The 16,675-nt window shown below is 44.5% G+C and overlaps 1 protein-coding gene across 1 annotated transcript in view; it reads right to left on the bottom strand.

The window, feature by feature from the left end:
- Positions 1-7,275: 7,275 nt before the first annotated feature.
- The window catches only part of LOC132765056 (cytochrome P450 2W1-like), a 48,381-nt gene continuing 38,981 nt past the window's right edge, over positions 7,276-16,675 (bottom strand). The window contains exons 8-9 of the mRNA XM_067462464.1: positions 12,116-12,257; positions 7,276-8,058 (exon numbers count right to left, since the gene is read on the bottom strand). Of these exons, the coding sequence (XP_067318565.1) occupies positions 7,868-8,058; positions 12,116-12,257 (333 nt within the window). The 3' untranslated portion in view covers positions 7,276-7,867. The remainder of the gene's footprint in view (positions 8,059-12,115; positions 12,258-16,675) is intronic.

Genomic DNA, 16,675 nt, shown 5'->3' with positions numbered 1-16,675 from the left:
GCAATCTTTTGTTGAGAGGTGATTAGATGTCCCTGATTGTTTTTCCTTTCTGCTGTTTTGCTGTTTTGCTGTTGCCATGTCAGGCTACACAGAGAAGCCATTGAGATCCACAAGAAGCATGTGGACAATTTCAACAGAAAGGAGGAAACCATGAAAATAAACAAAATCTGGCTACCAGTATTAAAAAACTCAAAAATTACAACAGCAAAACAGCAGAGAGGAAACAATCAGGGACGTCTAATCACCTCTCAACAAAAGATTGCCCCAGGCACTAACAAGCCGCACCAAACAACTGCCAGGCCATCAAATGCTAATCAAGGTGGTCAGTGGAAACATTCACACCTAGCTCCAACAGGCAAGAGTTCTTTGTCTAATCACCTCTCAACAAAAGATTGCCCCAGGCACTAACAAGCCGCACCAAACAACTGCCAGGCCATCAAATGCTAATCAAGGTGGTCAGTGGAAACATTCACACCTAGCTCCAACAGGCAAGAGTTCTTTGTCTAATCACCTCTCAACAAAAGATTGCCCCAGGCACTAACAAGCCGCACCAAACAACTGCCAGGCCATCAAATGCTAATCAAGGTGGTCAGTGGAAACATTCACACCTAGCTCCAACAGGCAAGAGTTCTTTGTCTAATCACCTCTCAACAAAAGATTGCCCCAGGCACTAACAAGCCGCACCAAACAACTGCCAGGCCAGCAAATGCTAATCAAGGTGGTCAGTGGAAACATTCACACCTAGCTCCAACAGGCAAGAGTTCTTTGTCTAATCACCTCTCAACAAAAGATTGCCCCAGGCACTAACAAGCCGCACCAAACAACTGCCAGGCCATCAAATGCTAATCAAGGTGGTCAGTGGAAACATTCACACCTAGCTCCAACAGGCAAGAGTTCTTTGTCTAATCACCTCTCAACAAAAGATTGCCCCAGGCACTAACAAGCCGCACCAAACAACTGCCAGGCCATCAAATGCTAATCAAGGTGGTCAGTGGAAACATTCACACCTAGCTCCAACAGGCAAGAGTTCTTTGTCTAATCACCTCTCAACAAAAGATTGCCCCAGGCACTAACAAGCCGCACCAAACAACTGCCAGGCCAGCAAATGCTAATCAAGGTGGTCAGTGGAAACATTCACACCTAGCTCCAACAGGCAAGAGTTCTTTGTCTAATCACCTCTCAACAAAAGATTGCCCCAGGCACTAACAAGCCGCACCAAACAACTGCCAGGCCATCAAATGCTAATCAAGGTGGTCAGTGGAAACATTCACACCTAGCTCCAACAGGCAAGAGTTCTTTGTCTAATCACCTCTCAACAAAAGATTGCCCCAGGCACTAACAAGCCGCACCAAACAACTGCCAGGCCATCAAATGCTAATCAAGGTGGTCAGTGGAAACATTCACACCTAGCTCCAACAGGCAAGAGTTCTTTGTCTAATCACCTCTCAACAAAAGATTGCCCCAGGCACTAACAAGCCGCACCAAACAACTGCCAGGCCATCAAATGCTAATCAAGGTGGTCAGTGGAAACATTCACACCTAGCTCCAACAGGCAAGAGTTCTTTGTCTAATCACCTCTCAACAAAAGATTGCCCCAGGCACTAACAAGCCGCACCAAACAACTGCCAGGCCATCAAATGCTAATCAAGGTGGTCAGTGGAAACATTCACACCTAGCTCCAACAGGCAAGAGTTCTTTGTCTAAACACCTCTCAACAAAAGATTGCCCCAGGCACTAACAAGCCGCACCAAACAACTGCCAGGCCATCAAATGCTAATCAAGGTGGTCAGTGGAAACATTCACACCTAGCTCCAACAGGCAAGAGTTCTTTGTCTAATCACCTCTCAACAAAAGATTGCCCCAGGCACTAACAAGCCGCACCAAACAACTGCCAGGCCATCAAATGCTAATCAAGGTGGTCAGTGGAAACATTCACACCTAGCTCCAACAGGCAAGAGTTCTTTGTCTAATCACCTCTCAACAAAAGATTGCCCCAGGCACTAACAAGCCGCACCAAACAACTGCCAGGCCATCAAATGCTAATCAAGGTGGTCAGTGGAAACATTCACACCTAGCTCCAACAGGCAAGAGTTCTTTGTCTAATCACCTCTCAACAAAAGATTGCCCCAGGCACTAACAAGCCGCACCAAACAACTGCCAGGCCATCAAATGCTAATCAAGGTGGTCAGTGGAAACATTCACACCTAGCTCCAACAGGCAAGAGTTCTTTGTCTAATCACCTCTCAACAAAAGATTGCCCCAGGCACTAACAAGCCGCACCAAACAACTGCCAGGCCATCAAATGCTAATCAAGGTGGTCAGTGGAAACATTCACACCTAGCTCCAACAGGCAAGAGTTCTTTGTCTAATCACCTCTCAACAAAAGATTGCCCCAGGCACTAACAAGCCGCACCAAACAACTGCCAGGCCATCAAATGCTAATCAAGGTGGTCAGTGGAAACATTCACACCTAGCTCCAACAGGCAAGAGTTCTTTGTCTAATCACCTCTCAACAAAAGATTGCCCCAGGCACTAACAAGCCGCACCAAACAACTGCCAGGCCAGCAAATGCTAATCAAGGTGGTCAGTGGAAACATTCACACCTAGCTCCAACAGGCAAGAGTTCTTTGTCTAATCACCTCTCAACAAAAGATTGCCCCAGGCACTAACAAGCCGCACCAAACAACTGCCAGGCCAGCAAATGCTAATCAAGGTGGTCAGTGGAAACATTCACACCTAGCTCCAACAGGCAAGAGTTCTTTGTCTAATCACCTCTCAACAAAAGATTGCCCCAGGCACTAACAAGCCACACCAAACAACTGCAAGGCCATCAAATGCTAATCAAGGTGGTCAGTGGAAACATTCACACCTAGCTCCAACAGACAAGAGTTCTTTGTCTAATCACCTCTCAACAAAAGATTGCCCCAGGCACTAACAAGCCACACCAAAAAACTGCCAGGCCATCAAATGCTAATCAAGGTGGTCAGTGGAAACATTCACACCTAGCTCCAACGGACAAGAGTTCTTTGTCTAATCACCTCTCAACAAAAGATTGCCCCAGGCACTAACAAGCCACACCAAACAACTGCCAGGCCATCAAACGCTAATCAAGGTGGTCAGTGGAAACATTCAACTGCCAGACCATCAAATGCTAATCAAGGTGGTCAGTGGAAACATTCACACCTAGCTCCAACAGGCAAGAGTTCTTTGTCTAATCACCTCTCAACAAAAGATTGCCCCAGGCACTAACAAGCCACACCAAACAACTGCCAGGCCATCAAATGCTAATCAAGGTGGTCAGTGGAAACATTCACACCTAGCTCCAACAGACAAGTGTTCTTTGTCTAATCACCTCTCAACAAAAGATTGCCCCAGGCACTAACAAGCCACACCAAACAACTGCCAGGCTATCACTTCCTCTGAGGATGCTTGCCATAGATGCAGGCGAAACATCAGGAGAGAATGCCTCTAGAATATGTCCATATAGCCCGAAAAACCTACAACAACCCAGTGATTCTGGCCATGAAAGCCTTGGACAATACTCTCCATGGTAGTCCAAGTGTTGACGCAACATAGATTCATCTAAAAGGAGTAGAACATTAGCAGCTTTATTAATTAAAAGGACTCGAGATGGAAATGACTTTTCCCCCAACGATGGGGTCCAGGTTTTTAATCTCCCTTGAAACCTGGCCAATCATCGCCAACTCAAACCTCAGCCATGGATCTGTGAGATGAGAAGTCTTCCTCCCTGGACAATTATGAGGATCTCCATTGACTCCTCATGGTCTCTTCTCCATCCTTGCTCCATTTAGCCCAACAACTTCACTGGACTAAACAGGAAAACACATATCTCAGCAGAGATCCTCTCCAAAGGCACCAGATGCTGTCTGATCTTTGGAAGCTAAGCAAGGCGAGCCCTGGTTTAGTATTGGATGGGAGACCGCCAGGAGACTATATTTCAGAGGCAGGAACTGGGAAAACCACCTAGAATCATAGAATCGAAGAGTTGGAAGAGACCTCCTGGGCCATCATCCAGTCCAACCCCATTCTGCCAAGAAGCAGGAATGTTGCATTCAAATCACCCCTGACAGATGGCCACCCAGCCTCTGTTTCAAAGCTTCCAAAGAAGGAGCCTCCACCACACTCCGGGGCAGAGAGTTCCACTGATGAACGGCTCTCACAATCAGGAAGTTCTTCCTCATGTTCAAATGGAATCTCCTTTCTTGGAGTTTGAAGCCATTGCTCCATTGCGTCCTAGTCTCCAGGGAAGCAGAAAACAAGCTTGCTCCCTCCTCCTCCCTGTGGCTTCCTCTCACATATTTATACATGGCCCTCATCATATCTCCTCTCAGCCTTCTCTTCTTCAGGCTAAACATGCCCAGCTCCTTAAGCCGCTCCTCGTAGGGCTTGTTCTCCAGACCCTTGATCATTTGAGTCGCCCTCCTCTGGACACATTCCAGCTTCTCTTCAATTGTGGTGCCCAGAATTGGACACAATATTCCAGGTGTGGTCTAACCAAGGCGGAATAGAGCATGAGGAGCATGACTTCCCTAGATCTAGACACTAGGCTCCTCTTGATGCAGGCCAAAATCCCATTGGCTTTTTTTGCCACCACATCACATTCCTGGCTCATGTTTATCTTCCTGTCCACGAGGACTCCAAGATCTTTTTCACACGTCCTGCTCTCGAGCCAGGCCTCATCGTCCCCCATTCTGTCTCTTTGCACTTCGTTTTTTCTGCCTAAGTGGAGTATCCTGAATTTGTCCCTGTTGAACTTCATTTTGTTAGTTTTGGCCCATCATCTCTCTAATCTGTCAAGATCGTTTTGAGTCCTGCTCCTGTCCTCTGGAGTCTTGGCTCTCCCTCCCAATTTGGTGTTGTCTGCAAACTTGATGATCCTACCTTCTAACCCTTCATCTAAGTCATGAATGAAGATCCTGAGCAGGACCGGGCCCAGGATGGAACCCTGCTTGTGGCACTCCACTCGTCACTTCTTTCCAGGATGAAGAGGAAGCCTTGGGGAGAATCACCCTCTGTGTTCGTCCACTTAACCAATTCCAGATCCACCTCACCGTAGTTTTGCGTAGCCCACATTGGACTAGTTCCCTTGCCAGAAGGTCATGGGGGACCTTGTCGAAGAAGGCCTTCCTGAAATCCAGACACGCTCCATCCACGGCATCATTCCCCGCATCTACCCAGCTTGTAACTCTATCGAAAAAAGTCAACAGACTTCACTATGAGAATTGTCCATTTACACTCACTCTTGGCTTTGTTGCTATTCCATAAGAAGGTCCTCTCCTCTTATTCCTTTTTGGGACTTCACATTGCCATACAGGACATTGTCTCACGTTGGCTTTAGTTTCATTATCGGTTGATGCTTTGCTGGTGTTAAAAATGATTTTGGGGATGGAACACAAAACATTTGGGGCAAAAAAACAAAACAAAAATAAACCCCACTTGCAATGGGCTTCTTTTAGGAATTTGGACACTTGAACGGGTCTCACTTTGCTCACCTTATCCCATGCATTCAATAGCAGAGTATACATTTCCGCTCCCTTGGCAGCCACCTCTCCACAAAAGTCAATATCGACACTGAAATGCAACACCGCCTGAGCTCTGCGAGTGCAGCATTTTTCCGAATGAAGCACAGAGTGTTTGAGGACCGGGACATCCGTAGGGAGACCAAGGGGCTTGTTGATAAAGTCATTCCCCTCCCAACCCTGCTGTGACAGCCACATCTCCACAAAAGTCAACATTGACACTGAAATGCATCACCGCCTGAGCTCTGCAAGTGCAGCATTTTTCCAAATGAAGCACAGAGTGTTTGAGGACCGGGACATCCGTAGGGAGACAAAGAGGCTTGTTGATAAAGTCATTCCCCTCCCAACCCTGCTGTGACAGCCACATCTCCACAAAGGTCAACATTGACACTGAAATGCATCACCGCCTGAGCTCTGCAAGTGCAGCATTTTTCTGAATGAAGCACAGAGTGTTTGAGGACCAGGACATCCGTAGGGAGACAAAGAGGCTTGTTGATAAAGTCATTGTCCTCCCAACCATGCTGTGACAGCCACATCTCCACAAAAGTCAACATTGACACTGAAATGCATCACCGCCTGAGCTCTGCAAGTGCAGCATTTTTCTGAATGAAGCACAGAGTGTTTGAGGACCAGGACATCCGTAGGGAGACAAAGAGGCTTGTTGATAAAGTCATTGTCCTCCCAACCCTGCTGTGACAGCCACATCTCCACAAAAGTCAACATTGACACTGAAATGCATCACCGCCTGAGCTCTGCAAGTGCAGCATTTTTCCGAATGAAGCACAAAGTGTTTGAGGACCGGGACATCCGTAGGGAGCCCAAGATGCTTGTTAAGAAAGCTATTGTCCTCCCAACCCTGCTATATGCCTGCGAGACGTGAAAGCCAAAACCAAGGTCACAACAACGTATGTTATACAACTCCAATATGCTGATGACAATGTCGTCTGTGCGCTTTCAGAAGAAGACCCACAAGCCACTCTCAACATCTTCGCAGAAGCATACGAGAAGGTCGGCTTCTCATTGAACATTGAGAAAACCAAATTGCTCGTCCAGCAGTCACCAGCCAATCCCTCTCCAATGCCAGAAATACATCTTAATGGTGTAATATTAGGAAATGTTGACCATTTCCGCTCCCTTGGCAGCCACCTCTCCACCAAAGTCAACATTGACACCAAAATACAACACTGCCTGAGCTCTGCGAGTGCAGCATTTTTCTGAATGAAGCAGAGAGTATTTGAGGGCCAGGACATCCGTAAGGATACCAAGGTGCTTGTTTAGAAAGCTATTGCCCTCCCAACCCTGCTCTACTTCTGCGAAACGTGGACTGTCTACAGATGTCAACATTGACACCAAAATACAACACAGCTTAAGCTCTGTAAGTGCACCATTTTTCTGAATGAAGCAGAGTATTTGATGCTCCCTTGTTTATCAAGCTATTGTGCTCCAACCCTGCTATACGCCTGCGAAACGTGGACTGTCTACAGACGTCATACACAACTCCTAGAACGATTCCATCAGTGTTGCCTCTGGAAAATCCTGCAAATCTCTTGGGAAGACAGGCGGACAAACGTCAGCATGCTGGAAGAAGCAAAGAACACCAGCATTGAAGCGATGCTCCTCCGCCATCAACTCCGCTGGACCAACCACATTGTCCGGATGCCCGACCACCGTCTCCCAAAGCAGTTGCTCTACTCTGAACTCAAGAACGGAAAACAAAATGTTGGTGGGCAGGAAAAGAGATTGAAAGATGGGCTCAAAGCCAACCTTTAAAACTCTGGCATAGACACTGAGAACTGGGAAGCCCTGGCCCTTGAGCACTCCAGATGGAGGTCAGCTGTGACCAGCAGTGCTGTAGAATTTGAAGAGGCATGAATGGAGGGTGAAAGGGAGAAACGTGCCAAGAGGAAGGTGCATCAAGCCAACCCTGACCGGGACTGCCTTCCACCTGGAAACCGATGCCCTCACTGCGGGAGAAGATGCAGGTCAAGAATAGTCACCTACGGACCCACCGCCAGGACACTGATCTTGGAAGACAATCCTATTCAGACAACGAGGGATCGTCTAAGTAAGTAAGTAAGTAAGTAAAGTATACATATAATGTCCACTGGATCATCCCCTTATTTACCTTGACTCCTAAAAGCATTGATATTGAATGCAATAGGCATAGTAGAAGCACATTTGTCCTGTTTGGTTGAGTGCGTGTCTCTCTCACTGTGTGTCCGAATTGGACACCCAAAGGCATGAGCGTGGTCCAAGGTCTACTCTATAGGAGGGATTCCCCAAAAAGGCCAGTGTTTTTTTGCAAATGGCTTCATGGGGCGCGATCCTCAGTCCTGGGGAACGGCGCAGGTCATCTGCGGCATTGGCCTCAGAGTGAAGGTGGTCTCGGGGACGTTGAGGTCCAAGTCCATCTCCGTCAGTCCCGGCGGAGGCCGGAAAGTGAAGGTCTGCAACAGGCCGGTCACAAACAAAAAGAGCTCCATTTTGGCCAGGTTTTCCCCCATGCAATTGCGGCGGCCTGAGGAAGGAAAGAAGGAGGAATAGTGTTAAACTCAATGTGTTGTCCAAGGCTTTCTTGGCTGGAACCACCGGGTTGCTGTGAGTTCCAGAAGCATTCTCTCCTGATGTTTCACCCACATCTATGGCAGGCATCCTCAGAGGTTGTGAGGTGTGTTGGAAACTAAGTAAGTGGGGTTTATATATCTGTGGAATAATGTCCAGGGTGGGAGAAAGAACTCTTGTCTGTCTGGCCCATTGCAACATTCACACCTGCCTCAAAATAAAAAATAAAAATAAAAATATATAAATATATAAATAAAAATATATAAATATAAATATATAAAAAATAAAACATATAAATATAAATATAAATATAAAAAAATAAAAAATATTTTAAAATAAAAATATTTTAAAATAAAAATACTTTAAAATTAAAATATTTTAAAAGTTAAAAAATTAAATTAATTAAAAATTTAAAAAGTTAATTAAACATTTAAAAAGTTAATTAAAAATTTAAAAATTTAAAAATTTTTAAAAAGTTTTAAAAGGTTTTTTAAAAAGTTTTAAAAATAGTTTAAAAAAGTTTAAAAAATTAGTTTTAAAAATTGCTTCAAAAAATTAGTTTAAAAATTGTTTTAAAAATTAGTTTAAAAATGTTTTAAAAGTTAGTTTAAAATTGTTTTAAAAATTGTTTTAAAAATTATTTTAAAAATTATTTTTAAATTATTTTAAAAGTTGTTTAAAAAGTTTTTTAAAAAATTTAAAAGATTTTTTTTAAATTATTTATATATATATATATATATATATATAAAATAATAATACTAATAATAAAATAAATAATAAAAAATAATGTTCGTTTGTGGGATTAACATAATTCCAAAACCATTAGACAAATTGACACCAAATTTGGACAGAAGACACCTCTCAGGCCAACGAGTGACCATCACTCATTAAAACACTGTAAAACACAGTGGAAGGGATTTAAAAAGCCAAAAACACATTACAACACATGCACAAAACCCCATATATACACAAACACACATATATACACATATACACAAATATATACAGAAATATATACACACATATATGCACACACAAAACACATACACAGAAAGGGAGGGAGGGAAGGGAGGGAAGAGAAAAGAGGGAAGAGAAAGAGGGGAAGAATGAGAGAAGGAAAGAAAGAAAGAAAGAAAGAAAGAAAGAGTGAAGGAAATAAAAAAATGAAAGAAGGAAGGAAGGAAGGAGAGAAGAAATGAAAGAGAGAAAGAGGGAGGGAGGGAAGGAAGGAAAGAGACAAGGAAGGATGGAACCAAGGAGCAAAGGAAGCGAGAAAAGAAACAGGTAGAGAAGGAAGAAAGAAAAAGGGAAGGAAAAAGAGGGAAGGAAGGAAAGAGGGAGGGAAGGAAGAAGAGAAAGAAAGAAAGAGGGAAGGTTGGCCACAGCAACACATGGTGGGTACAGCTAATATCTATATAAATTAAATTGTAATGTTCGTTTGTGGGGTTAACATAATTCCAAAACCACTGGACGAATTGACACCAAATTTGGACACTACACCCCTATCAGGCCAAGGAGTGACCATCACTCATAAAAACACAGCAGAAAAGACTTTAAAAGCCAAAAATTAAAAATTACATTACAACGCATGCACAAAACCACATATATACACAAATATATCCACACATATCCACATACATACACACACAAAACACATATACACAGACTGGGCCACAGCAACGCATGGCAGGCGATGGCTAGTATGTTATATATATGGAATATATGTGGAATAATTTTCAGGGTGGGAAAAAGAACTCTTGCCTGCTTGAGGCAGGTGTGAATGTTACCAGACAAACAAGAGTACTTTCTCCCATATATATACACATACACACACACACACACACACACACACACACTAGCCGTCCCCTGCCACGCGTTGCTGTGGCCCACATGGGGGTTCTGTGTGGGAAGTTTGGTCCAATTCTATCATTGGTGGGATTCAGAATGCTCTTTGATTGTAGGTGAACTATAAATCCCAGCAACTTCAACTCCCAAATGTCAAGGTCTGTTTCCCCCAAACTCCACCAGTGTTCACATTTGGGCACATTGAGTATTCATGTAGAGTTTGGTCCAGATCCATCATTGTTTGAGTCCACAGTGCTCTCTGGATGTAGGTGAACTACAACTCCCAAACTCAAGATCAATACCCACCAAACCCTGTGTTTTCTGTTGGTCATGGGAGTTCTGTGTGCCACGTTTGGTTCAGTTCCATCATTGGAGGAGTTCAGAATGCTCTTTGATTGTAGATGAACTATAAATCCCAGCAACGACAACTCCCAAAGGACAACATCATTTTTTTAAATTGAAGGACATACATTGGATTGTTAGATGGCTTGTGTCCAAATTTGGTGTCAATTCGTCCAGCGGTTTTTGAGTTATGTTAATCCCACAAACGAACAGAACATTTTATTTATATAGATATATATGGCATGTGCAATCCATGGTTCTAAAGTACTTAAAAAACTAAAGTTCTGGTGGTGAACACTAGGGGGCGCTGATGCTTTGTTTCTACAGTGTTTCTAAAGTTCTGGTGGTGAAAATTTCAGAACTCTAACAAAACTTTCAAAATTTCATTATTATTTCATTATTGGTGATTTTTTTATGACAGAACCTATTAGGAACTGCCATTTATATTGACATTTTGAAAGTTGTGTTAGAGTTCTGAAATTTTCACCACCAGAACTTTCGCAACACTGTAGAAGCAAAGGTCCAGCACCCCCCTAGTTTTCACCACCAGAACTTCCACTGTCAGCCCTAGCTTCTGCCAACCTAGCAGTTCGAAAACATGCAAATGTGAGTAGATCAATAGGTACCGCTCCGGCGGGAAGGTAACGGCGCTCCATGCAGTCATGCCGGCCACGTGACCTTGGAGGTGTCTACGGACAACGCTGGCTCTTCGGCTTAGAAATGGGGCATCTACACTGTAGATCAGTGGTTCTCAACCTTCCTAATGCCGTGACCCCTGAATCCAGCCCCTCATGTGGTGGTGAACCCCAACCATAACATTGTTTTTGTTGCTACAGTCACTTTACTACTGTTGTAAGTCATAATGTAAATATCAGATATGCAAGGTGTATTTTCATTCACTGGACCAAACTGGGCACAAATACCCAATGCACCCATATGTAAATGCTAGTGGAGTTGGGGGAGGATTGATTTTGTAATTTGGGAGTTGTAGTTTCTGGGATTTATAGTTCACCTATAATCAAAGCGGAGCCCTCGGTGGCTTAGTGGGTTAAAGCACTGAGCTGCTGAGCTTGTTGATCGAAAGGTCGCAGGTTCGATTCCGGTGAGCGGCGTGAGCTTCCGCTGTCAGCCCTAGCTTCTGCCAACCTAGCAGTTTGAAAACATGCAAATGTGAGTAGATCAATAGGTACCGCTCTGGTGGGAAGGTAACGACGCTGAATGCAGTCATGCTGGCCACATGACCTTGGAGGTGTCTATGGACAACGCTGGCTCTTCGGCTTAGCAATGGAGATGAGCACCACACCCCAGAGTCAGACATGACTGGACTTAATGTCAGGGGACTACCTTTACCTAACACACACACACACACACACTAGCCATCCCGTGCCATGCATTGCCGTGGCCCAGTCTGTGTATATGTGTTTTGTGTGTGTATATATGTGTATATATTTGAATGAAAAAAATAATTAATTATATTGATGATGATAGTTATAAACAATTTGCTGCCCCTTCCAACCTAATTTATTCATTTATCGCACAGGCCTACTAAAGATGCATCTACAACAGGTTACTTGATGCTATGGAATCCTGGACTTGTAATTTTACAAGTGGTGTCAAACTGCATTAATTCTACAGTGCAGGTGCACACAGCATTTTCTGCTTAGAATAGTTCCAAACACGAATATTGTTTTCTGCGCAGAAAATTCGGCTTCCAGCAAAAAGCCACCAATTTTGCACAAAATAAGTCTCAAACTGCTTTCAAGGTCTAGACCTTGAGTCCTACCCAAAGAGGTCTGATTTGAACACGCAAATTCTCGTTTTGATACCTAAAGAGAAGGTGACAAAGGCGTCCCGCTTGACAAACTTCCCATCGGCATCAAGGAAGTGGTTCGGGTTGAATTTGTCTGGCGTCTCCCAGTGGCTTTTGTCAAGGAGCACCGAAGTGAGCGAAGGGATGATCATTGTCCCCTGGAAGACATGATACAAGAGGAGCAAATGAGAATTTGACTTTCCTTATGACTTATTTTCTTAAAATACAGTGATACCTTGACTTAAGAGTCCAATTCATTCTGTGACTGAGCTCTTAACTCAAAATGCTCTTATCTCAAAGCGAATTTCCCCATTGAAATGCTATTAATCCATTCTAGCCCCCCCCCCCCCATTTTTGTTACATGTATTTAAATAAGAAAATGCACTTTAAAATGTGTCCAGAGGAGGGCGACTAAAATGATCAAGGGTCTGGAGAACAAGCCCTATGAGGAGCGGCTTAAGGAGCTGGACATGTTTAGCCTGAAGAAGAGAAAGCTGAGAGGAGATATGATGAGGGCCAAGTATAAATATGTGAGAGGAAGCCACAGGGAGGAGGGAGCAGATCAAGGGTCTGGAGAACAAACCCTATGAGGAGCGGCTTAAGGAGCTGGGCATGTTTAGCCTGAAGAAGAGAAGGCTGAGAGGAGATATGATAGCCATGTATAAATATGTGAGAGGAAGCCACAGGGAGGAGGGAGCAGATCAAGGGTCTGGAGAACAAGCCCTATGAGGAGCGGCTTAAGGAGCTGGACATGTTTAGCCTGAAGAAGAGAAGGCTGAGAGGAGATATGATAGCCATGTATAAATATGTGAGAGGAAGCCACAGGGAGAAGGAGGGAGCAAGCTTGTTTTCTGCTTTCTTGGAGACTACGACGCAATGGAACAAAGGCTTCAAACTACAAGAGAGGAGATTCCATCTGAAGATGAGGAAGAACTTCCTGACTGGGAGAGCCGTTCAGCAGTGGAACTCTCTGCCCCGGAGGGAGTGTGGTGGAGGCTCCTTCTTTGGAAGCTTTTAAGCAGAGGCTGGATGGCCATCTGTCAGGGGTGATTTGAATGCAATATTCCTGCTTCTTGGCAGAATGGGGTTGGACTGGATGATGGCCCAGGAGGTCTCTTCCAACTCTTTGATTCTAGGATTCTATTCTATGACTCTAAAAAACGTATAAAGGCAAATACAGATGGTACAATAACAAACAAAGTGTGCCGCCGCACCTGGGGGCTATAACTCTTAATGAGAGAAGCATGGACGTGGCATCTTTCCCCAGGGGATTGCTTCTTGCCCTCCTATAGGAAACTGGAACTCCCAAAGACCAAAACACAACAGATAACTCGAAATGGTATTTATTGTTCACAATGAGTTACCTTTCTCAGGCATAAGCTTGATGTTTCAACAGGGATAAAGGAAATATACTTTACAATCTCTGAAGTCCAAGGAGTTTGCAGCTGAGAAGCTTTTCCTGTTTCCTCTTTCCTCAATGGCTGTGAATATCGGAATAAACACAACCCCAGTCTAATGGCCTATGTTGAAGGGACAAGACCTTCCTCTGGTGCCAAAAGAACCGGTTTGAAGGTGCTTGGGTCTCCTCAATGTTGTCCAGGACGATCTGGACATAAAGCATGAGTCCCAAGGGTAAAAAACCTTAGAATTGGTGCTGAGAGGTAATTTAAGCAGGGGCTTTTAGAGCCAAGTCTCTTAGAATCATAGAATCAAAGAGTTGGAAGAGACCTCCTGGGCCATCCAGTCCAACCCCATTCTGCCAAGAAGCAGGAATGTTGCATTCAAATCACCCCTGACAGATGGCCATCCAGCCTCTGCTTCAAAGCTTCCAAAGAAGGAGCCTCCACCACACTCCGGGGTAGAGAGTTCCACTGATGAATGGCTCTCACAGTCAGGAAGTTCTTCCTCGTGTTCAGATGGAATCTCTTCTCTTGTATTTTGAAGCCATTGTTCCGTGTCCTAGTCTCCAAGGGCCATCCAGTCCAACCCCATCCTGCCAAGAAGCAGGAATATTGCATTCAAATCACCCCTGACAGATGGCCATCCAGCCTCTGTTTCAAAGCTTCCAAAGAAGGAGCCTCCACCACACTCCGGGGCAGAGAGTTCCGCTGCTGAACGGCTCTCACAGTCAGGAAGGTTTTCCTCATGGTTAGATGGAATCTCCTCTCTTGTAGTTTGAAGCCATTCCTCCATTGCGTCCTAGTCTCCAGGGGAGCAGAAAAGAAGCTTGCTCCCTCCTCCCTGTGGCTTCCTCTCACATATTTATACATGGCTATCATATCTCCACGCAGTCTCCTCTTCTTCAGGCTAAACATGCCCAGCTCCTCATAGGGCTTGTTCTCCAGACCCTTGATCATTTTAGTCGCTCTCCTCTGGACACATTCCAGCTTGTCAATATCTCTCTTGAATTGTGGTGCCCAGAATTGAACACAATATTCCAGGTGTGGTCTAACCAAAGCGGAATAGAGCATGGGGAGTATGACTTCCCTAGATCTAGACACTATGCTCCTATTGATGCAGGCCAAAATCCCATTGGCTTTTTTTGCCACCACATCACATTGTTGGCTCTTACTCACGTCCATCCGATAGAAACTCTGATGGCAGAATGAAAAAAGGGGGAAGCACTCCTCTCCTCCAGGAAGAGGTGGAGCCAAACAATTGAGCTTGAGAAAGCAATTCAACTGGTGCAAACAACACTGATTGACAGATATAAATAACCAATCAATCCAACTGTACATACGCAGGGTAAAAAGACAGGATTAAGCATGATACAACAGTTTAAATCTTGCAACTAACAGTTCTATACATAGGTGGCGCCACTTGCGCCGTCACATGAAGGATCAACTTTAAAACGGTAGAAGTACAAAGTGATGGCAAGGAAGCACAAAGCAGCATCAAGTGAAGAGGCAGAAGCTTCATTTTCTTCTTCCTCCTGTCCTCCTTCCAGCCTCCCTCCCTCTCTTGTTGTCTCTCTCTCTCTCTCTCCCTCCCTTCAAAAAGCTAAACATACCGGGAATAAAAAGCACATAAAATCCACTAACCCAAAGTTCTTCAGAGCAAAGCGGACAGCAATCTGTCTCCCAAAGCGGACAAGAACACAAGGGATGGAAGTGGTTCCCTTGAAGCCCTAATGCTAGATTTTTCTCTAGCCCTAGCTCTTAACTAAAAATACTGTTTGTATGTCAAAGCGAGTGCCAAGCAATGGCACTGTATTTACACCCCCTTTTCTCTGATAATTTGCAAAATTTGGCTTGTTATAGAAACAAGGTTAGGTAAGAAAGTTTGAGGGGAGACACTTTTCCCCTATGATAACTCTTCCAAGGGGAAGATTTCTCTCACTTCCTGTTGTCTCACCTCTGTTCTTAACTCACCTCTGTTCTTAACTAGGAGTAATTTGTAAATCAAATGTGTAACTCAGGGACTGCTTGTATTTGCAGTTAACTTGGTTTACAACTCATCTTCCCCCAAACCTGGGATTCAATGAAAATGAATGTGGTCATCTTGAGTTGCCAGAAATCCTTTCAATTCAGACCAAGCACCACTGAAGTCGAGCATGCCCTCCCCTAACAAGGGATGGTAACTTATAGTTCTGCAAAGGACAAAGGTACCAGACTGCACAATAAGGGTTAAGTCTTGGTCAATTTGCCAAGGCCTTAACAACAATGAGGACCCCATGAAACTTTGGGAATGGCTAGACCTTGGGGTCTCTGCCTCTCTCTCCCGAGAGAGCTGTAGTTTTCCAAGGACCATGGGACCGACTTCCATCCCAGCACTGCAGGACTTTGTGTCTCGGCCCAGTGGAACTCCACAGACTCCCTTTGGTGGCTTTTTGAATTCTGCTACATTCCTGGACTTCACTCTCTTCAAGGACTCGCTCCCTACCCATGAACTTTCTTCAAGACAACTTATGAATTCATGCTGTGCCCTGATATCGTCTGCTTTTTTTATTTTTGGTATTATTAATTTCTCTCTGAATGGGAAGATACCTGCATATGATTTCCCTTTGTATAATTTCTAGAGTAAAGAATTGTTTGACAAAAGTTTCTGTCAGATAAGGGGAAATCTTCCCCTCTGGTTTTGTTCACTTCTCATTGATAGCATTAAACCTCATTGTTCTCCTGTCTCACAGCCAGGAAGGATCTGGATATTTTACACATGTTGATTCACAACACTCATGAACACAAGAGATCGGCCCTGTTAGAGCTTTTTGTCTCAGGCCACATGGCATTTCCTTTGTTTAAAGACTCCTTTCCCAGATTCCTTTGTGCTCCCTCATCCCGCCTCCCTCTCTCCTGATTTGCTGTTGCCACCAGGTGGCAGAGGTCTCCCCATTGGATCCTATGGACCACTGGAGCTTCCTGATTGGTCCAGAGGCACCGGGGGCTGGAGGGCTGCCCCCCAGCTGTTCGCCTATTGCCCAATCATGGCGGGGAACAACAGGGAAGCCGGGGCGGGGAGTTTGAACTCTGCAACTTTGAATTTACTATAAATATGACTGTATTGGTGTACTCCCCTCATGCTTAGCTTTGCCGAATGATTGCAGCTCTGCATCCATTTCAGCTGAATCGCATTAAAC

This window comes from Anolis sagrei, chromosome Y (assembly GCF_037176765.1).
Source record: "Anolis sagrei isolate rAnoSag1 chromosome Y, rAnoSag1.mat, whole genome shotgun sequence".
Classification (NCBI taxonomy): Eukaryota; Metazoa; Chordata; class Lepidosauria; order Squamata; family Dactyloidae; genus Anolis; species Anolis sagrei.
The sequence above is the reverse complement of the archived record's forward strand: the minus strand, read 5'-3'. Positions and strand labels throughout refer to the sequence as shown.